The 21,072-nt window shown below is 39.9% G+C and overlaps 3 protein-coding genes across 9 annotated transcripts; 2 read left to right on the top strand and 1 right to left on the bottom strand.

Annotated features, from left to right (window-relative positions):
- Positions 1-1,318: 1,318 nt before the first annotated feature.
- On the top strand, positions 1,319-12,368 carry Ash1 (histone-lysine N-methyltransferase ash1). 5 transcript variants are annotated; one of them, XM_078179729.1, is made up of 14 exons: positions 1,319-1,508; positions 2,738-3,122; positions 3,200-3,411; positions 3,477-3,596; positions 3,666-3,920; positions 4,023-7,300; positions 7,371-7,703; positions 7,785-8,065; positions 8,145-8,641; positions 8,717-9,138; positions 9,222-9,548; positions 9,619-9,791; positions 9,892-10,058; positions 10,132-12,368. In XM_078179729.1, exons 2-14 carry the CDS (start codon positions 2,951-2,953, stop codon positions 10,549-10,551), a joined length of 6,657 nt encoding a protein of 2,218 aa, XP_078035855.1. In that variant the 5' UTR covers positions 1,319-1,508; positions 2,738-2,950; the 3' UTR covers positions 10,552-12,368. The 5 variants fall into 5 exon arrangements, with proteins under 5 accessions (XP_078035855.1, XP_078035850.1, XP_078035853.1 ...); XM_078179728.1 differs by having other exon boundaries at positions 1,321-1,508; positions 3,666-7,300; positions 10,132-10,344; positions 10,408-12,368; XM_078179724.1 differs by having other exon boundaries at positions 1,320-1,508; positions 3,666-7,300.
- On the bottom strand, positions 12,343-18,963 carry LOC144469448 (uncharacterized). Its single transcript, XM_078179730.1, has 10 exons — positions 18,686-18,963; positions 16,925-18,204; positions 16,639-16,834; positions 15,831-16,570; positions 15,629-15,757; positions 15,388-15,556; positions 15,067-15,312; positions 14,761-14,998; positions 14,348-14,685; positions 12,343-14,180 (listed from the first exon to the last, which is right to left on the bottom strand). Exons 1-9 carry the CDS (start codon positions 18,813-18,815, stop codon positions 14,385-14,387), a joined length of 3,429 nt encoding a protein of 1,142 aa, XP_078035856.1. The 5' UTR covers positions 18,816-18,963; the 3' UTR covers positions 12,343-14,180; positions 14,348-14,384.
- Positions 18,913-20,679, top strand: LOC144469449 (ciliogenesis and planar polarity effector 2). Of its 3 annotated transcripts, none has more exons than XM_078179731.1 (5): positions 18,913-19,522; positions 19,624-19,795; positions 19,875-20,140; positions 20,200-20,336; positions 20,409-20,679. In XM_078179731.1, the coding sequence occupies exons 2-5, from the start codon at positions 19,699-19,701 to the stop codon at positions 20,614-20,616; spliced, it is 708 nt and encodes a 235-aa protein (XP_078035857.1). In that variant the 5' UTR covers positions 18,913-19,522; positions 19,624-19,698; the 3' UTR covers positions 20,617-20,679. The 3 variants fall into 3 exon arrangements, with proteins under 3 accessions (XP_078035857.1, XP_078035859.1, XP_078035858.1); XM_078179733.1 differs by having other exon boundaries at positions 19,609-19,795; XM_078179732.1 differs by having other exon boundaries at positions 18,913-19,795.
- Positions 20,680-21,072: the final 393 nt, after the last annotated feature.

Here is a 21,072-nt window from a genome sequence, read left to right as displayed (position 1 = left end):
GGCGTGGACAACGGTCGTGGACAAAACGGACCAGTGATCGAAGCCATGAACTCGAGAGACTAGAATCGAGACTGGGGCTTCTCTTTTCTTTGAATGCTATGTCACGTACGTAAAACTTACTTCATGTTTGTCTGACTTGGAAGCGTATGCTATGCCTTCATGCAAGCCGTATTCCTGCTTCTGCACAATATATCACCGATTCCATGAAAACACGCAAGATTCGGGCAGGATTTGCGGTAATTCGACATAAATAACGCACAGGACACTAACACCACCCCAACACCCTGCTTATGCACATCTGGCCGGCCATATTGCCGACTCCAAGCCCATACTCCTACCCTACCACCCTTCGTCGCGATGCACTCGTGTCTACTTAGAGGGCAGACTCGATCAACGAACGTTACCCTATCGCGCCATGTTTACTACTGAAGTAAAACCAGGTGAAACTTCGCTACTCCGATGTTCCTCAACAATCTGTATGCAGCAGTAAGTGGATTCAAATGCGCACGCGTACTACGAATACAGCTAGAAAATTACTTATTTTTAATTTTATCAAAAATATTTAGAACCATAAACATCAAAGGCTTTGACAGGGGTTTCGTAGTTAAATATAAGTTGTAGAAGTGCTAATTTAACTAATTTGTTTATACAAAAAAGTGACTAAATATGTTTGTAATTCGTTTATGTAATTCTGAAGCTATGTTCACGGGAGTAAACTTTACGCATGCGCATTGAATGTTACATCTGCTTACACACGCATGTGCAATGGAAATTGGTTTAAAAAAAAAGGAGAACAAAAAATATTTTTGTAAAAATATTCCAAAATAATGCATCGATCCGTGTTCGATTACATACAGATTCCCATTAACACTGAAAAATTGTCTATTGCACCACAGGAAATATAAATCTTTACTACTCGTAATCATTCCATTCGATTATCGATTTCATGTTAAGACAACAGAGTCATCGATCTATCGAATGTCATTTTAACGAATTCAACTGTAGTTGCGATATAATGGAGATAATAACATCGCAATCGAAACTGACTTGTGAAACTGATACTTCTTAATTATGTATAAATCTTTTTGCAAGGAAAGTAAAAGCAACTTGAAATTTGTGACAACGATGTAAATTCATTTTTCGTGCACAATATATTGAGTATTTAGATGGGAAACTTTTTATAACGGATTACGAACGTTATCAAACTGCAGCTTGATATATTCGTTCTGGTGGATAAAAAGCGATTGCTCCAAGAGAATAAAAAACAGAATTTCATATTAACCGCCTGTACATGTGTAACGGTAGATGGCGCGTCAATTTGAGTTCTACTTGAATACACGGGAGTTTCCACGGGTTTCTGTCGCCGACGCACCTGGCGCATCGACCGAGAAACAGAAACAGCTGTCCGTGGCGAAGCAACTTGAGGAATATCGTTGGTTAATCGTCGATCCAGAATTCTGTGGATCCTTGGCCGCGTTGTCGTGAGATGCGGAGGAGGAGGCCCCAGGGTATCGTGTCTGTCATTGTCCGCGTTACAAACTTACTTTTCGCTTCACCACTCTTCACCACGCTTTAGGCGCTCGCTTCGACAATAACGTGCTTGCCTTTTATTTTTTTCACATCTACGATCTGGAACCTTTCTCCCTCTTAGTCTCTCTCCTTCTCTTTCTTTTCCCTCTCTTTCATTAACTCCTTGTTCCCCTTCCTTTAGTTGCTTGCTTTTACGTTACCTTCCTCTCTCTCTCTCTCACTTCGTTTCTCTCCCTCTCTTTCTCTGTCCGACTGTTCCCTGTGCTCCTTTCTCGCAATATCTCTCTCCCTCACCCTTTCTCTCTGTCTATGCCCGTCTCTCTCTTTCCCTTTCCTTTTTACTCTCGAGTCTCGAGAGATCTCTGTACGCTTCATCGACGATGTAAACAGAGCGATCGCTTTTGGATAAAATTCGTTTGTCTCTCGCTCCGCCTCGTGTGCTGTTTGCGCGTGTATTCGTATTACGTTACCGTTGCCATCGTCGCTACCGTTTGTGCGTACACAAAAGTGACGCGCGTGTACCCGAAATACGCGCGCATCTACGTACAACGACGCGTAACAGATCCTCGGTGACGGTGTCTTTGATCGTAACGAATAATTTTCGGAGCCGACGATTCGGCCGTGGGAAAAGTCTCCTTCACTTTTCAATGATCATGATTCTGCTCCATCAATGTTTGTATCTTCGACGAGGTTATACGTGAACAATCTCCCGCGCTTTGAACACTCTCGTCTCCCACTCGTGTGCGAAATGGAGTAATGTAAAATTGGATCACTTTGAACCCGAATACCGATCAAACATCTGTTTCTGTTTCTCCGAAATATTATGCTTATCCGGTCAGTAAAGGGTTTCGAAAGATTTGGAAACTTCTATGACAGCAACCTTTGTGCTCTCTTTTTCAGCTTGACCCAATATGTGCTTGGAGGTAATAGTACAGCAAAGGAATAAGCCCTGTTGGATCTGGGTAAATTAAGCTCTACATCTTGTAGATATTTCTAGTTTTACAAAATTAGCCTAAATGAAGTTGATTGATGATTCCAGATGTCATATTATAATATTACTGGGTTTATTGACTTCCTGTATTGTTACCTGCAAGTAATATATTTTGCTTTTCCTGTCATAACTTCGGCTACTGATACATGATCACGAGTTGTCTGTACCTGCTAACGTTGTTTCTACAAGGGAACATGTTTGCATTTGCTGTTGCAGCTATATAATTATGACGAAAGTGTAAACACACTTACATGGAACATCAAATATGAATAAGCAAATATGGGAGCGTTACCAATACACATAAAGTTTAACTATCATAAGCTTTAAGAGAGACATGGTTTATGAGGATATAGAAGAAGTTGATCAGCGAACAAAATCATAAGGAATGGTATTCTATTGGATTCTATTGGATGTTAGATAAGCCAAAAAATGTCCGGTGATTCAGGATGGAGCGCTGTCATTCACCATCCTTTGGAGTTAGAACTACAGAACTGGAACTGGGAAGAAAACGATGGGGAGCAGGAAAGAGAACTTCCTTCGACTGTTGATATGGATGCCATAAAAGGTGGAGGTAGCTGGGATCCAACCACTGAACCTAATGGTATTACCTGTTTGTTTTATCAGTTAACTTCATACCTTTACTCGGAAGTCTCCAATATAAATATTTGTTTCATATAGGAACACATTCTGTCGATTCCGAAGAAGATTCAGATTCCGAGGACGAAAGTTCTGGTGGCACAGAAGGCAGTTGCTCTTATTCGGACACGAATTCAGACTCAGACGACGAGAGCAGTGGCGACGAAGAAGGGGAAGATACAGGTTCAAATTCGGATTGCACGTCTGAGCGCAGTGAACAAACGTTCTCTATTCAAGAAACCAATTTTGAATCGGTACGTTGAAAAAGAATTCGTTTATAAATTTATCTACTATAAAATAACTTTCATTCACCTTGCAGGGTGCGCTTAAATTAAAGATCACTATGAAAGGACCGAAAAAAGAGGATGTGGAAAAAGCACGCTGCGATAAGACCAGAAGAAGCTTAACGAAGAAACTTAAAACTAATTGTGAGACGAAGGTAAACGATTGTATTCTAATAGATTGTCGAAAAGTAATTGCCCTTTGCCGACAATTCTTCATTTTCTAGTCATCGGAATGCAGTAGTGATGACTCGGACTCGTCGGAAGGTCGCCTGCCTTCGCCCAATAATTCGCAACAGCAACAGCAGCCACAACAACAGCAACAACAACAGCAACCACAGCAGCAGGAGCAACAACCACAACAGCAACAGCATCCTCCTCTTCAGGAGATAAATCAAGAGGACCTAGCGGCCATCCTACCTGATCAAGAGCACGAGGACGCTCCGTTCGACGGATTCGAGGACTCGGAAAGCGGTCGGCTGGTATCGAAAGCTATAGAACGAATGTCGCTCGGGGCTGACTCGGATACGAGTGAGAACGGCGATCAGAATCCTGTACCTGTGTATAGTTCAACTTTATTGCAGCAGTTCGTCGAGAAAACGGCTCTGTTGTCGGAACCACGGAAGAGACGGAGCAAAGCGAACAAAAAGCTCAATGATCCCGAGTATCCTTGCGCTTCGAACGTGTCCCCGGATTCGGGGATTCAATCAGTGGATAACAGTCCGCTGCATCTGGCAATCAGTCCCGTGAGTCCACCAGTTCCGACGCAGTCGCCGATTCAGACCGTAGTTCCAAAACCGGCGGTGAACGTGGATCGAGTCCTGTATCCGCCTAAACGGAAACCCGGCAGACCAGCGAAAACAGTGTCGACGCAACCACGTGGACCTGGCAGGCCGAGGCTGAAGCCAGAAATAGTGGAAAAGATCGAGAAGATAGAGAAGACCGAGAAAGTGGAGAAAAACGAGAAGAAGGAGACAACCCCACAGCAAAAGATCCCGAAGGAGGAACCTAGTAAAAAGGGGAAATCAAAGTCAACACAGCATAAGACCAATGTGTCCCGAGAACAAAAGGAAGAAGAAAGCAGTGAATCGGCGAAAAAATTAAAAGACAAGCCAGTTTGTCAAAAGAAACGAAACTGTAACGTTTCAAAACAATTCTCGCAGGGGAGGATAAGCGGAAAGAGGAACAACGCAAGTTCTCCCACGCGCGTTAAGTGCCTAAGTAGAACTGTAACGAGTAAATACGGAAAGGATGCAAGTCAATGCGATGGTAGGATGTGCAAGAAGTTAAGGAAAGATAAGCCGGGTACAAGTAACAGGGCTGCGATATCATTGCGTCGGCAGAAACAGTCTTCTTGCGACAGAATCGCGGCTGATAGGAAGCCGGTCAACTCCGGTAGAAGGAGTCTCAAGGAGAACAGAAACAACTCCGGCCCGTCATCAAAGAGGCAAAATCTATTGAAAAAGAACGTTGCGCCGGTGACACGACGAGTCTTAAAGGAGAACAAAAATAGCAAAAGAACGTCGACCACGTTTGAAACGAACGGAGTCGGAGTCCAGACTCTGATTTCGCTACCGGTCGGTCAAGTGCTCAAATCGGAAAAGGTCGAGCGCCCAAGCAACAAGTGCGATAAGGCCACACAACCCATACACAACCATTGTCATAAGCATCATCATCATCATCACAAGCACCGACGACGGTTGCCGTTGAACCCTCCAAAAACTCCAATCCGCATTGATCCATGCATCATTCAAGAGTTGGAAAAACTGATCGAGGAATTCGCCAGGTCGTGTAGTTTGGGCCGGAACAACACGAGTGTCGGTTACTCTGAACTACCGCAGATCTTTCGCGTGAAGAAGCTAACTAAAAAGAGAAAAGGTGATATCGCTTCTAGCGACGACCAGAAATTGAAAAGACGCTCGAAAAAGGAAAAGATACCGGCAGGGGCTGACTCGAAGAGTGGCGTGAATGCGACTGCAAACTCGAATCCTAATGAACAGAGGCTGCCCTTAAAGAAGAGGCACTATCATGTTTCTAGCCCTCACAGCTCTCAGAGCTCGAACGCAAGCTCCAGCGACCCAACTGCCAATGAGAGCAACTGCACTGAGAGTCACATAGAGGAGGCCATCGAGGCTGCAATCACCAGATACGGGGGTGGAAGTTCCACTTCGTCTTCTCAAGAGGATGCTGTGCCAGTCACCCCGAAGAAGAGACACAGGGACGCAGAGAGCTCAAGCCCTGACAAATCGGCGACAGTTTCTTCAGAATCCCTAGAAGAAAAACCGCTCAGTCAAGCGGAAATACAGCCGCGACGAAAGAAAAAGATTGTCAAGGACCTTAGGGTCACGGTGACAAAGCTCCCTGTTGAAAGTAGTCACTCTGACAGAGTCGAAAAGTCGGATAGGGTAGACGGGAAGGTCGAGAAGGCAGACAAAAATGTCGGTGAGTTGAAAAAGAGTCACGCTGCTGATAAACACTGCGGTAAGAATGAGAAAACAATTAGCGATAAATCGATTAAGTCTGACCGAAGTCAAGTGGCAGAGAAGGTGGAGAAACACGAACAATCCCTATCCGATCACGTTCGCCTGGAGAAGAATATCAAGACAGATGCCACAGAGTTCAATGCAACCGAGAACTACGAGGACAGCGAGGCCGCTGGCGAGAGCAAACCGCCGCGAGACAACATTGCTCCGAACCTACCGAATCCCTTAAACTCTACAGCCGCTGCTGCACTGGTGCTCACCAAGAAGAAAATGAGGCGGCGCAAGGCGATCAACCGCACCGGTTTTCCGACATTGAAGAAGAAAAAGAAAAAGAAAAGATCGTTGAGCGCGAGCGAGACATCGAATGGTACAGCGACAAAAGCTGCTCTAACCAGCGACGACAATGCAGATTTGGACCTAGATCTAGATGGCGGCCGAAGCTCGTCTAAGGAAGGACTCGAAGATGCTATTGAAGAGAGCAAACCGACCGTGTTGAGTGCCGATATTCGAGAAATTTCGTCCGGGGGAAACCTGGACAAGCGCACCACGGACGGGAATGTTGGGCAAGCAGTCAAATTTGCTTTGGAAGTCTCTGATTCGACAAAGCGGGAGGGATCGTTCCGGGCTTGCGCAGCTGAGCTTACGGAGTCTCGAGCTGGTCAACTGAGGGTTAGGAAAGACTTGGTGGAGGTAGATAGCGACGAGAATGCTGCGCAGAAGTTCTGCCCCGTAAAGTTCGAGAAGATTCAGGATCTGAGGACGTACGACGAGAACGCGCCCTTGGAGGAGTCTTTGGAAAGATACGAGGCAGCTCAGCAACAACAATGCGCCGCTGAGGCCTTGGAAGAGAATTCGAAACATCCTCCTGAACGGACTGTCACTCAGGCAAATATCAAGACCGAGCACTCGGTACCGTTGAATGGAAACCAAAAGAAACGACGTGGTTCTGCTAGCCCTTGCACCCTGGCGCCCAGAAACGTAAAACGTTTGCGCAGTTCGGGTTACGATACTGAGAATGATAACTCGTCAAACAATAATGTCCTTGAGACTGGAAAGCACTCTAATGCGACACATACCAGGAAGAAACAGTCCAGATGGAAGAAACGGTACCTACAGGGTGGCGTACTGCAGGATTTCAGCAAAGACTGCGAATCGAAGACGAGGAGTGGTGCCAGCGGAACTGTAGAGACTTCTGGAAAGAACAAAATGGTCAGTGAAACAAATGATGCTGCTTCTGCTGTTCTTCTATCGGCTTCATATCAGTGCGGCAAATTCTTGCGCCAGAGGAAAATGTCGTTCCAATTGCGGTACGATTTATGGTGGTTACATGCGCAGTCTAGATTGCCTGGCAGAGAATCAGTACCATCTTGGAACTACAAGTAAGATAATTGATAATGACAAATTGGTATCCGATGGAGACCATATATTTATATCTTTTCTTGTCCACAGAAAAATTCGTATGAACGTTTACTACGATGTGAAACCGACCACACTCTACGAGGCTCAAGCATGCGAATGCAAACCGGAAAGCGGATGCGGTGACGACTGCATCAATCGCATGGTTCTCAGTGAATGTTCTCCACAACTCTGCCCATGCGGAGACAAATGCGAGAACCAAAAAATTCAGAAGCACGAATGGGCACCTGGTCTGCAAAAATTCATGACAGAGGACAAAGGTTGGGGCGTAAGAACCCAGCAAGCCATTAAGTCAGGGGTCTTCATCCTTGAGTACGTGGGAGAAGTCGTGTCCGAGAGAGAATTTAAGTCTAGAATGGCGACTAGGTATACTGACAGAAAATATGAGCGTATTAAAAAATTGCATAGTCGCCTAGCTATAGTGTAAAGAGTTTCAAATTGTTTTAGGTATGCAAACGATACCCATCACTATTGTCTGCACCTTGATGGAGGTCTAGTAATCGATGGTCACCGAATGGGAGGCGACGGACGCTTCGTGAATCATTCCTGCGAGCCTAACTGCGAAATGCAGAAGTGGAGTGTCCACGGGCATCCGCGTATGGCTCTGTTCGCCTCCAGAGACATCAAGCCAGGGGAAGAATTAACTTACGATTACAATTTTGCCTTGTTCAACCCATCCGAAGGACAGGAATGTAGGTGTGGTAGCAGTGCCTGTAGGGGTGTGATAGGTAATGAGATTACATCATTATAAGGAAATTTAATATTCGTTTAGTTAATTGAATTGAAACATACACGTTTATTGTATAGGTGGAAAGAGTCAGAGAGTTCCAAAAACAGTTGTTCCCCTTCCATCTCAATTAGAACCAACAGAAAGACGGTCGGTTGGTAGACCAAGAAAGAATGTGCGTAAATCGAACACTGTGCAGTCTGTCAACTCGAAAGGCATTTGCAAATCGCGAAAAGTAGGCGACTCGAGTCTGTTCCATGCTCCTGCATTGAAACCGATGTCACATCAGCAACGATGCTTCGCGCAACAGCATCATTGCTTTCTGCTGAGGAACTTGGAGAAGGTGAGGCGGGTAAAATCATTGGTGAACCAAGTACAAATGCAAAACGGCAAGGCAAAGTTCGGCAACACTGGTACCTTCAAAGAGAAGAGTCCTGGCGATGCGAAAATCCAATCGGACGCGTTCTTCTCGCAATTAACTGCCCTGACCAACACCAACACGCGAACGGTGCGGACGAGGAGATTGGCACAAGCACAAGACGATCCGGAGGTGCATAAAACCGCGAAGCTGGCAAAGGTGAATGAAACGGGCTTGGCGAGTCTGTTACAGTCTTGCTTGGAATAGAGCTTTTAACGGGTTTTCATTTTTCAGGTGTTGAAAGACTTGTACAGTGTCGTGGCAACAGCCAACGATGAGAATGGGCAATTGCTGTGCTCACCGTTCATAACATTGCCCTCGAAGAGAAAATTACCGGATTATTACGAGAAAATATCAGATCCCATAGACTTAACTACGATCGATCAATGCATTGGAACAGGCCACTATAAAACCGCTGAGCACTTTGATCACGATATGATCAAGCTCTTCGACAATAACGTCCGGTTTTTCGGTAGAACCTCGGAATTGGGTATTGCTGCGGCCAGATTAAGGAAATTGTATCTTGGGAGTAAACCTGATTTCGTAAACGCGATAACAGAGGCCATAGGTTGTCCTCCTTCTCAAGGATTCTTACCTCCTAGAGGATCTACTGCTGGGGAGGAAGACGTTATTAGGTGTATATGCGGTTTACATAGGTGAGAGAGTTAGAAATCTGCTAACTGGAAATGCAGATCTATGATAAACAATTTCAGTAAATGGAAAATTCTTATCCACATAGGGACGAAGGTCTGATGATACAGTGCGAGCGTTGTCTTGTCTGGCAGCATTGTGATTGTGTAAAAGCCGACACTAGCATCGACTCATATTTATGCGAGAGATGCCAGCCACGTCCTGTTGATTTGGAAATACCTCTAGAAGGAGACGAGGAGGAGGAAGGCAAAAAGCACTACGTCACTCTAATGCGCGGCGATCTTCAGCTCAGACAAGGGGACACGGTGTACGTGTTGAGAGACACACCGGAGAAACATACATACAAAACTATTCAAAAACCTGATTACGAACAAATGGACATCTTCCGAATCGAGAGACTTTGGAAGAACACAGTGTAAGAACGTTTCTTAGTAATTTTATTATTCTAGACTCGTATGGATGCTCATATAGTTTTATATTTATAGGGGGGAAAGATTCGTTTTCGGTCACCATTATCTGAGACCTCATGAGACCTACCATGAACCCACCCGAAAATTCTATGAGAACGAGGTGGTTTGCGCTCCTCTTTACGAAGCAGTACCATGCGACTTAGTTGCTGAACGTTGCTGGGTTCTTGATCCCCATACTTATTGCAAAGGTATTTATATTTTTATTCCCTCAGATATTCATTTGCTTTTAAATGAATTGTTTAATTATGTTTCCATACATTTCTCTGTCCACTTTTCTTGGAAACAAAGGCCGACCGGTTGGATCCACGCCTGAACACACATACGTATGCGAGTATCGTGTCGACCGCGCTGCTAGACTTTTCACTAAAGTAGCCAGAGCTAGACATCAGGTTTGCACGAAACCATACGCTTTCGAAACTTTTCCACAACGTATTAAGCATTACCGGACGTATTTGGTAAATATAATAACTGTAATATACCTCGTAAAATGATCAGGAACTCGTAATTAATACACACAAAATATTACAGCCTCACAGTCTCGAAGGGATACAAGTTGGTAATAAAATGAATAAAGATAAAAAGAAAATGAGTAATCAGGATCTCGATTCTAATCAAAAGTCGGAGTCGAGTGATAGCTCGAAAACACATGGCAAGGATCAACAGAAATCTTCTACGAGCAAGGGTAGACGACGCTCAAATGAAATCTTATCTATACACACACCTGCGACGTCCTACGCTCAGGTAAATATTTTATTATTCTCCAGTTTTTTTTTTACGACAACGCATATTAATTCTTGTTTGCAGAGAGAAGAGCAAAGGCGGAGATTAAATAACATCTTAATCGGCTTGCTGCAAAAAATGCCCAACAAGAAAGATCCATTGGATTTGTCGTTCTTGTTGGAGAGGAACAGACGAAATCGGAAGAGGCCCGGTGGATTAAATCCGTGACATTGGATTATACAGCAACGATAATGTGGCATTAATTGATATCCGTACGCAATACGGACCATTGTTAATCCGTTACAGAGAAAACGTCTGTAATCAGAGAGCGTTTTGCTTTGTCGTGAATTCAATTGATTCCATTCGATCCGTTTCATGAGGGTATACGTCGAGAAAGTATTTCGCGTCCCCTTCTTCTGCACTATTAATGCAACCCGTCCATTCGTATCATATTTAATCATGTACCCCCGAATCCTGCGCTCCACTACAAAGGACACGTCGGTTGGGATCTTTTTATATGTTGTTTTTACACGCACGAAGCTGTAGAAAATTTCAGACGGCGGCTATAAATGTAATCGAAATCTTTTACAGTTTCCTAGCATTATCGTTTCCGCCATCCTGGATTAGCTTCTTCTGTTTCGCGCTGGTACCGCGTCGCGACAATCAAGAAGAAGATAATCCGCGATCGCCTCTAGAGTATTTTGAACTGTTGTGCCGCGTCAAGATTGTACGTATCTTTCCATCGAATATAGGGGTGGATTTGTTTTTCGTAAAACGGATCGACTTGGATCGAAAATCTGGCCCCGTAACGTGAGAGAACGTGTCTATGAAATTGGATCTAACGCAGAACTGTTACTTCTCGTAGAATTCTAATCTAATTAGAATCGCGAAATTGTATAAAAATATTTGTAAATTTCTTTCGTAATGAAATAGTATACACTTAAGTGTACAAATTATACGTTGGCTGGCGATCAAATGATCAAGAGGCAGCGATACGCGTGCGCGAGTGTATAATTACAGCCGCATGCAAAGGAGCGGATATAGAAACCGACAAGAACGAAACTATCGAGTACATGCGAGGCTTTATTGCACAAAAGTACCATTATATATTTTTCATAAGCCCAGTGTTATTTGAATTAAGTGTAATATATATAGGTTTTTAAATTAATAGATAAACTCTACTAACATATTTAATTTATTATTGATCGCGGATCGAACATAGCTAATCGTTGCTATAACGACGAATATACGCAGGATTTCGTATTTATTATTACATTTATGCAGTTAGTAAATACATACAATTAAACGCTATTTAATACGCATAAGTCTTGTTTACATCGTGGTTTTTTTCTCATTTTTCTGCACTGTATCCGAGATATTTTGTTGCATAGAAACGGTGCCGTAGTAACACTCTCTATAATTAGTTTCATTTCACGTGACCCCATCTGAACGGGTTATCGCTTGAGAAAAAGAAAGTTACTTACAACATTTTTATACTTCAGTAGACATTTACGATTTGGTCCTTCAGCGAAAATGCGCGAATTATTTTAATTACTAATTTTATTTAATACAACATTCGTATTTTAAAGAATCTCTAACAGAAACTATCATTGTTCTCAATATCGATATGTTTAATTAATATACATTTTTTGCGGGGTAAAAAATTTATTTTAAAACGTTGTTTGATAGTTTCCACGCGTTATAGAACTTATGCAGCTTCTTTAAAAGTAAGCAGTACAGTACTAGTTTAAGAAAGTTCCATAGTTCTCTCCCTTCGATCAAAATGCCCGTACGATTCCAAGAATGCGTTACAAATATTGTCGGATAAATTGCAACGCGTTCATGTGTATATCATATTGAATTAATTTACAAATTCTTGTCCGTAGACCAACAAATAGTCAGCGATTGTCGTTGACGATTTACGTTAAGTATGCGTGAAGACTGAATTACTGTTACAGGATATTTCTAGCGGGTAATAGCGCTGATCCAATCTGGGTTGTAAATAGTTTAAACTCCAAATAAATAGAAGATATTTTTTATTTTTACGATTTAAGTTTGTACACTTTTGTCAACAAGTAAATTCTCCGATTACGAATATTAATTTGCTGATACTCTTATTCTATATTCGACCGGAAGAGAAAACAAAAAAATAATTTTGTTCAATAACTCACTATTAGTAAACTTTGATCGTGGCCGACTTCGAATCGTGGTAATATCCTCTGCGTATCTATTTTTTCTACCACATCCTCTTTCAAACTATCACCCTTGGCAAAAAATATTTTATCAAACACACCAAACGTCTGAGAAAAAAATTTACTCCATTGAACGTAAAACATTAATACGTAAATATAAATATCTTGGATTATTTACACAATACAAAACAAAGAACTTAAACAGCAATCATGAGATCTATTAGTCTCCAGACATTAGTCTAGACAGTTTCCAACTGCAACCAAAATCTATTCTTTTCTACTTAATAAGAGATTTAATTTCTAGACACGAGAAATATTAATCGTCTTTCCAACATTATCTTTACTTGTTTGATCGAATATATTTTGCCGGGAATAAAATGTATTCCGTTTTACGATTCGGTAAGGTACCTTAATTCGAAGTCTCATACGCTGTACATAAAATTTAAAAAAAAAGGAGGTAAAAGACAATCATCCTGTAACTATGAGCGAACAATTTCATTGTTAAAATCGAAATGAACAAAATATAAAATGATATTTACTATTGGCTGGTAACTAGGTTCGTTCCAACGCACAACCGAGAACCATAAAAATGAAACGAGTGGGAAGGGGGACTAAAATACGTGACAACGGGACATGACAAAAAAAAAAGTCAGAGGACGATGAAGGAGAAAGTACGTTGGGTAACGAACGCATATTTTTTGATCATGGAGCAACGTGACACAGATAAAAAATAGAACTTTCAATTCGGAAAATGTGATACATTCTGATAAAAGTTGCAAATTCGTCTCGTTTAATAAAACGCGGATAAGTAAAAATCAAGTTTAATAATTTATTCGTGACACGATATTCTCTTTTTGTACAACACTGTCGTTTGTATAGAAAGATAAGACAAAATCATACACATTATCACTCTCGTGTGTTGTCGAGAAGTTAGATCTGTTCCATTTTTTTTTCTTTTTCCCCTTATTACATGGTACTTTGCTTAATACATGTATAACTAGATTTCCAATAAACGTTCCGTGCAATACGTTTGAAAATCTGTACATATTTACACGATTCTTTTCCGAGAGCGATATACCGTTTCAAGTGTTTCAATTATTTTCATGTTAATTGTGTACTCATATCCAATGCTCGTTTTGTTCTCTTAAAAGGTAATATCGTTCTAAGACGTTACAAGACGTTTATACTGTTATAAGTTACCCCCTTTTGTTCGTTTAAAAAGATATATATGTAATCCGAATTTGTTTGCGTTGTAACGAAAAAGTTTCTCTTCCAACATAAAAATCAATCTGAAATTATAATTACATAATGCTTATAATTCGATTCGTTATGTTGCATTTTCCAATGCAAATGAGTTTGAAGGTGCATGTGTAACGGTGCCTTCACGCGACAAATCTAGATTGTTGCTTGATTCATGAGATACCGCAATAACTTTGGAATTTGTATATCGAACACGATATACGAACAAATCATCGTGAATATATTGTCGTGGAAAAGTTTGTCCATTTATCTGCGTGTGAGATCAAAACCAATGTTTGATAATGAAGACACTCCAGAACGAAGAGCATATTATTTTTCATATACTCCTGACGGTTTTTGAGGGATACTATATCCTACTGTGGAATCACCAGCTAAAGCAGTTTTTACAATATCCACTGTGTTTGCCTGCAAAAATAAACCGAAATAGTGTTAAGAATATTTTTTTAAGAATTTTTTTCCGGCAATATTTTGTTTTCTCATTCTTTTTTTTCAATTATTTTACAGTATAAAATTGTTGATTTAAAACTGAGAAATTGGTTAAATCAGAATAAAATTACAACCATTCATAATACCTCACTGTTCCACTCTTGTGACATTTATCACGGTGGATTATTGTTTGTTTACAGTTTGATCACCACTTGCGGTTGTCTGACCGCCTAACTGCTGCTGTTGTTGTTGCTGCGGCTGCTGTTGTTGTTGGCCCCAATACTGATTGTAATACTGCTGATTCCAACTATTCCAGCTTCCGTTACCGTAACCCTGTTGATTGTACGAGCTCTGTCCATAGCTCTTCCAACTTCCCCCCCATTGCTGCGATCCCCAGTTATTTTGTCCCCATCCTTGACTGCCTTGACTACCGCTCGGCCAATTGCTTTGCTGATTCCATGATTGTTGCGACCCTGAATAATTTCTTAAAAAATAACAAATCATATCATTTGATTTACATTTTCAATTTTGAAATTAAGCTGGTCAAAAATCTAATTACTCAAATGGAACCCAACCACCCAGGCGGGAAGCTATTGTTCGACTTCTATCGTTCCCCATTCGTCTGTCTATATTGCCTCTTCTGTCCATACCACGATGTACAAGTGGTATGGGTGCCCCTCGTCCTCTCCATGGACCATATCCTCCTCCATGCCTCATATGACCACTCCTTTGAGGCCTGTCTCTCCAACCCATATTGCTACCACCTCTCCAGCCAGGATTTCTATTTCTATCCGAGTCTGTAAACAAAGTCCCTTTAGATCCCTTCTCTCCACTTTTGTTATTATATTCTTTCTACGAAACCTACAATTGTTGCCCCGTCTATCGCGATAATCTCGGTCACGGTTGTCACGGTTGTGTCGTACGTTACGATTGTCTCGAGAGTTCTCTGGTCTTGACTCGACTCGTGGACGTTTGTTCTGTTGCAGTCCATAGCCTGCTTCTTTTGCGTCCTTGTTGTACTTTGCTATAACTTTATCACCATCTTCTTGATTCAGTTCGATCCAGTCGACTGCATCAAAAGATTCACCGATGACCGGCGCTCTAAACTTTGCTAAATTCAACATATATACCACATTAGATGGAATACATAAATCAACATACACATCTATCCCCATTCTTCACAAACCTTTCATTTCCATTAGCATCGATTCCGTAAGTTCCTTGCCTTCAATCGGCTTGTGTTTCGCAACGCGTGATTTGTATTCCTCTTCTGATGGTACCAATACTACAGCCTTTCTTTGATATCCACAGAAGGTCTTCATTTTACGTCTTTGTGCATTAGGATATACGTTTACCTGCATTAACATTTCATAAAATATTAAGTTATCTTATTGAAGAAATGGAAAAGTAAAATGTCCAACACATACCTGATCCAATATGTAATTGCGCCTTCTAGTTGGGGCCATTTCCAATAATTTGTCTAACGCGCGCGTACACTTGTCGACAAGGATTTCCCATTGGTCATTATTGTTCTCTTTGTGAGATAAATCTGCATCCTGAAATAATATTGTTGAAATGTGAAATATGTAATGAATGTATGTGTATATATCGAGTTGTTTAAGTACACACTTTGATTTTGTCGATTAAGCTACCAAGTCCTAGAATATTGTACATTTTGTGAGACTGTTCAGCAGCGTATCTTGTTGCCCAAGTTGTTTTCCCACAAGCTGGTAATCCACACATCATTATTACTTCGCATTCTTCTTTTTTGGTTGGTCTCCGTGGACCAGGGATCTTTGATTGAGAATCCATATTGCCAATTGAAATGTAATCTTGCAAAACTTCTTCGGCCCACGGTTTTTCTTGGCCGAAATTGCAAGCAAAGCTGCAATTTTTGCTCAAGATGTGCGGGAACAATGGTTTGCCGCAGAGTTCTGCTTTAGTGACGTTAAATGCAGTTCCTTGGTCTTTCCCATTCACAGTATAAGATAAAATAATGTTATCCTCAGATGTTGCATCGAGGTAACATCCGATAACATCATCTTTGCCAAACTGAAGTCCATAGTCTTCGAAGTGATTGTTTGTCAGTTTCTTTCCAATACTACTATAACCGAAACTGAATTTTTCTTCTCCTAATTGCATCGATGTATACAGAGTAGACCAACCGATTCTAAGTATGTACGGATTTTCCTCGTTTTCTGTATCAATGGGACAGAGATCAATTATTTTAGCCTCATAATAAACTTTTCCATGAAGAAAACCGTACGAAGCTCTTGCACCAGCCCACATGTGTGAAAAGCCATCGTTATGCATAGGTGTAGCCATAAAAAATCCCTCTTTGTCGATAACAAGATTTAAATCCGAATCATCTGAAAGCAGAGAATCTTGCTATAGCGTCATTCTCACCTAAAGAAATACAATTCTAATTAAAACCTACACCACGATAAGGTCAAAGCAGTATCATCGATTTCGGGTTCGTTCTCAACTATTTCCACTGCTGGGGAATCAGCGCGCTCTTCGATAGGACTGGGTGATCTTTTTCTTTTCCTGTCCTCTTCAGTGTCGTTCTTTTCTCGATCCTTCATATCTGCATCTGTATCTTCTTCAGCTTTTGCTTCCTCCATTTCCACATCCTTTACATGTAAATGAAAAAACGATCAATGAGTAAAAAAACAAGCTTATATTAAAAATAATACAGTAAATAAGAAATCGATTATGCATACCTGCTCATCCTGCTTATTATCAGAGACATCGTCAGTTTCTTTATCATCACCTAATAAAATATTTTCATATTCAATCGAAATCTCTTCGGGCTTAGATCCATCGTCTTCATCGTCATCAATACTTTGATCAAGCAAATCGTCTGTTGTTACATCTGTTTTAGGAATGTCACTAGTCTTAACATTACTAATAGGTTCTTCAATTTGCACATTATCCGTTGTTTCTAGGTTTGTTTTGCCATTATCAATGATTTCTTCATTGACATTGTCTATGTTACCTTCTTTTGTAACTATTTCTGTTTCGTCATTTTTTATTACATTCACCTCGCTATGTTTACTCTCTTTCGAAATCTCTGTACATTCCACTTCTTTCATAGAAGTAGCTTCTACAGACTGTTGCAATTTATCTGTTTCATCTTTATTTTCTTGTGACTTCTTTGGAGACAAATTCTCTGCAACAATAGATTTCTTCGGAGATAAATTTTCATTAACAGTAGATTTCTTCGGAGATAAATTTTCAATGAAAGTAGACTTCTTTAGAGATACATTTTCATTGACAATAGATTTTTTCGGAGATAAATTTTCATTGATTGTAGACTTCTTCGGAGATAAATTTTCATCGATAATAGATTTCTTTGGAGACAAATTTTCATTGATGGTAGATTTCTTTGGAGATAAATTCTCGTTGATAGTAGACTTCTTCGGAGACAAATTTTCATTGGCAGCAGATTTCTTCGGCGACAAATTTTCAGTGACAGTAGACTTTGCAGGTGACTTTACATTTTGTACTTGTACACTTTCTGCTTCAGCTTTGCTACTTTTTGTTTCATCTGTATCTTTTACAACTTCCTTTACATCTGAACTTTCATTTTCCGCATCTAACAATGGATCTTTCATCTCAACTTCATCAATTCTCTCCAAAGAATCAGATTTTTCTACTTGAGGAGAAACTTCTTCTTGTCCCATAGGTTCCTCTGGTATAATGGGTTCTTCATGCAAAGCAGGTTCTGATATTGTAGGCGACGATTCGCGAGACATATCATTTTGATCCGATTTTTTTGGTGATGTTCGTTTCCTGGAGGAATATGAAGAAACCCTAGAGGTCCTTCGTTTCTTTGTGCTAGGAGTTTCGCGAGGTGTTACTGCCACAGCACCTTTAGACAATCTACTGGATTTTTTCGGCGTCTGTGGTACCTTCGCTGATTCTGATTTTTCATCATTCTCTTGATTTGCTGTGTCGTGTATATTCTCTGCATTGACATTTGCTCTCCCTTCATCCTCTTCTACAATACAAACACATTTACAAAGTTACATCTATACAAAACACATCTAAGAAAAAAGTATATTTTCAATTTAAATATTTCGATAAATAACAACGAAGGTGATGCAGACAATTAAAGTACACTTCGGGAAGAAGATTATTGATTGACTGTAAAGAAAATTTTCAAGAAGCGTCGCGCGCAGGAACATATGTAAACACATGAGAAGAATATAAAGTTTTCGCGTATATGTCTCCGAAAATACAAAAAATATCTACGGTAGAATCTTTTATTAAGTTCGGTGATGGCCACGACGCTATTTAGATCGTTTTTGGCCGTAAAGAGACATGGCACAAGACTTAATGGAAGGGCAGCTATCACCTGATTCGAATGTTTGTCAACATTGGATCGGGGGAATGTGGAGATTGTTACGAGAAGAGGAATCCATGTGGATACAGTTAAAATGACGAGAATTTGTAGAATAATGAAAATAAGCGTAACTTACGACTTGCATTTTCTTCTTGTAGTGCTTTACGAAGTCTTTCAACGAGCACTGACTTGACGCCTTTCGTATCGAGTCCACGCTGTGAAAGTTCTGTCCTTAATTCGACCACTCTCAATTTTTCCGGATCCATTGCGCGTGATATTCAACAACGGTTTTTAATCCACGCGCTTTAATTCGGTAGAAAACGTTACAGAAAGCCCATACACGCGCCAGTAAGCCCGCGTTAAATATACAATATGGCGACCCAACTGCAAACAACGCGTTACGTGTTGTAAACGGATTTTATTAGTCAATGTGGCATTTGTTCGAACCAACGCCAACTTCACTGCTAATGGAATTATTTGTCCCTGTTTGTATCGACAACTTAGAAAAGATCTTATTGGTTTCCTTAAGGCGGGATTGCTCTTGATTGGTCAATGCATTGTATATACAAGGTGTTCCTGAATACAACCGCGAAGCTTCTATGACATATTTGAGAGATTACATCCTCTAAAAAAATCTTGTAAACAACAGACTAATTCAGTTCACCAATCGAGATGTAAATTGAAATATTAATGCATGTATCAATTATTATAATAATTAAATCTAATCTATTTTCTTTAAATTTTGTTGATACAAAGGCACAATTTAATTGAAAAACCATGGAAAACAACATTTTTTCTTTAGATTTAACAACATTTTGAATCTGCTGGCAAAGCTTATCAGTTTCCATGGTAGAACACCCTGTATATATGACATTCGTGGAAACTGCCGGTTTTCTTACTTATTTGTTGCATCGAAAGGATCCGATGAATTAAGCTGAGGAAAATGGATTCGTTCGGTCATTAATGTTTTAAAGTAAAAGAAATAGGGTTTTTCATATATATTCTTCCTTTATTCGGATTATTTAAATGTACTGTCCACTAATTATGTACCAATTAAAGTAACTTTTCATACAGATTGTACTGATTGCCAGTTTCGATGTTTATCAATGATTCCGGATATTGTTCCATTACATTGTATCGTGTTCAATTATGAATGCGATAAACGTGAATTGGTTGCATTCAGTGGAGGGTGAATCACTGGTACATCACTTTTATGTAAACACATCCAAAAAAAGAAGATTTTATGGTAAACAAAATTCTTCATTAAACAATTGATACATTTAAACAATTTCATTCTTATATTTACATTTTAAATCATTTTAAAGGAATACTTGAGAGACCACCACTACCATCTTCAATCGAGGAAGTAACTTACAAAATTTTTATGGTCGGAAGATCTGGAGTAGGAAAAACTTCTGTTGTAGCACGTCTTGCTGGTATACAAGAATCGAATAATTACATAGAAACCAATGGTATAAAGAAAACTAATATATTTTGGCCAGTCAAGATATGGGACAAAGTTGTATTATTCAAGTTACAATTTTGGGATACTTCCGAGATGAGCATTAAAAAATATAATCATATATTACCTGTAGGTATAATATATCTAAATTGCATGGAAACAGAAGTCACAGTCATTAATCTTTTTAGGCTTGTAAGGATAAAGTTGATGCAATATGTTCTGTATTTTGTTTTGATGATGCTACAGGATTTAATGATGTTCCTTATTTGATGAATACAATGACAGCTATAAAGGAAAAACCTGCTAATATAATAATAGGAACTAAGTAATATAATATTTCTATTCTTATTTATACTCTCAATATACTCATGATTTTTAATAACATCTCCATTTATAGATTTAAACCTTGGTCAAGCTCCACAATGGAAGATGCAAGAATCAAGGAATTCGAAGATAAATGGAAAGTTAAAGTGATTAGACTTGATATTAATAAATTGTCAACTAGATCTGAAATATTTGACTGTTCTTATCAATTAAATGCTATATGCAGTATTTTATGGAATAGAGACAAAGAATTTATCTCAAAACAAATGGGTCAGAATTAATTAGCTCAAAATTGTATGTTAATCTTTTGTACTTTTTTATAAATACTATTAAAGACATAAATTTTAGAATTTTTATGTATTTCATCTTCTTCAATTTAATTTAATTACATTTAGCTACTTATACATTTTGTTTACTAGTTATTTGTGTCGTTGGATTTCTGAACTACATAACTAATTTTTCCCATTCCGGCCCTCGGTATGACATAAGGAGAATTTATGGAATCAGCAGGTCGGCATCTGGTCGTACAGATTTTATTACAGAAATGATACTACCCAGATATGTGTAGTTGCTTGATAAATATGAGATAGAGCCACCAGTGGTTTCTTGTGAAGGATGTAGACAGTTAACGTTTTCTACTTTATCAGCAATTTTGAATATTGATTACGTTTATGAATTATGTTAATGAAGTATTTTCCACCTTGTTAAATATTAATTCAATTATTACTGTTTCCTAC

The sequence above is a fragment of the Augochlora pura genome, chromosome 4 (genome assembly GCF_028453695.1).
Source record: "Augochlora pura isolate Apur16 chromosome 4, APUR_v2.2.1, whole genome shotgun sequence".
In the NCBI taxonomy this organism is placed as follows: Eukaryota; Metazoa; Arthropoda; class Insecta; order Hymenoptera; family Halictidae; genus Augochlora; species Augochlora pura.
This window is presented reverse-complemented; position numbering and strand designations above follow the sequence as displayed.

Excerpts from the sequence above, each read along its gene's own strand:
- LOC144469448 (XM_078179730.1), bottom strand. The coding sequence starts at position 18,815 with ATGGATCCGGAAAAATTGAGAGTGGTCGAATTAAGGACAGAACTTTCA. Across the intron at positions 15,758-15,830 it reads GCTTAATCGACAAAATCAAA|GATGCAGATTTATCTCACAA; the intron begins GTGTGTACTTAA and ends ATATTATTTCAG. Across the intron at positions 15,557-15,628 it reads GCAATTACATATTGGATCAG|GTAAACGTATATCCTAATGC; the intron begins GTATGTGTTGGA and ends ATGTTAATGCAG.
- LOC144469449 (XM_078179731.1), top strand. The coding sequence starts at position 19,699 with ATGAATGCGATAAACGTGAATTGGTTGCATTCAGTGGAGGGTGAATCA. Across the intron at positions 19,796-19,874 it reads CAAAAAAAGAAGATTTTATG|GAATACTTGAGAGACCACCA; the intron begins GTAAACAAAATT and ends ATCATTTTAAAG. Across the intron at positions 20,141-20,199 it reads AATATAATCATATATTACCT|GCTTGTAAGGATAAAGTTGA; the intron begins GTAGGTATAATA and ends TAATCTTTTTAG.
- Ash1 (XM_078179724.1), top strand. The coding sequence starts at position 2,951 with ATGTCCGGTGATTCAGGATGGAGCGCTGTCATTCACCATCCTTTGGAG. Across the intron at positions 9,549-9,618 it reads AGACTTTGGAAGAACACAGT|GGGGGAAAGATTCGTTTTCG; the intron begins GTAAGAACGTTT and ends TTATATTTATAG. Across the intron at positions 10,059-10,131 it reads AGCATTACCGGACGTATTTG|CCTCACAGTCTCGAAGGGAT; the intron begins GTAAATATAATA and ends AAAATATTACAG.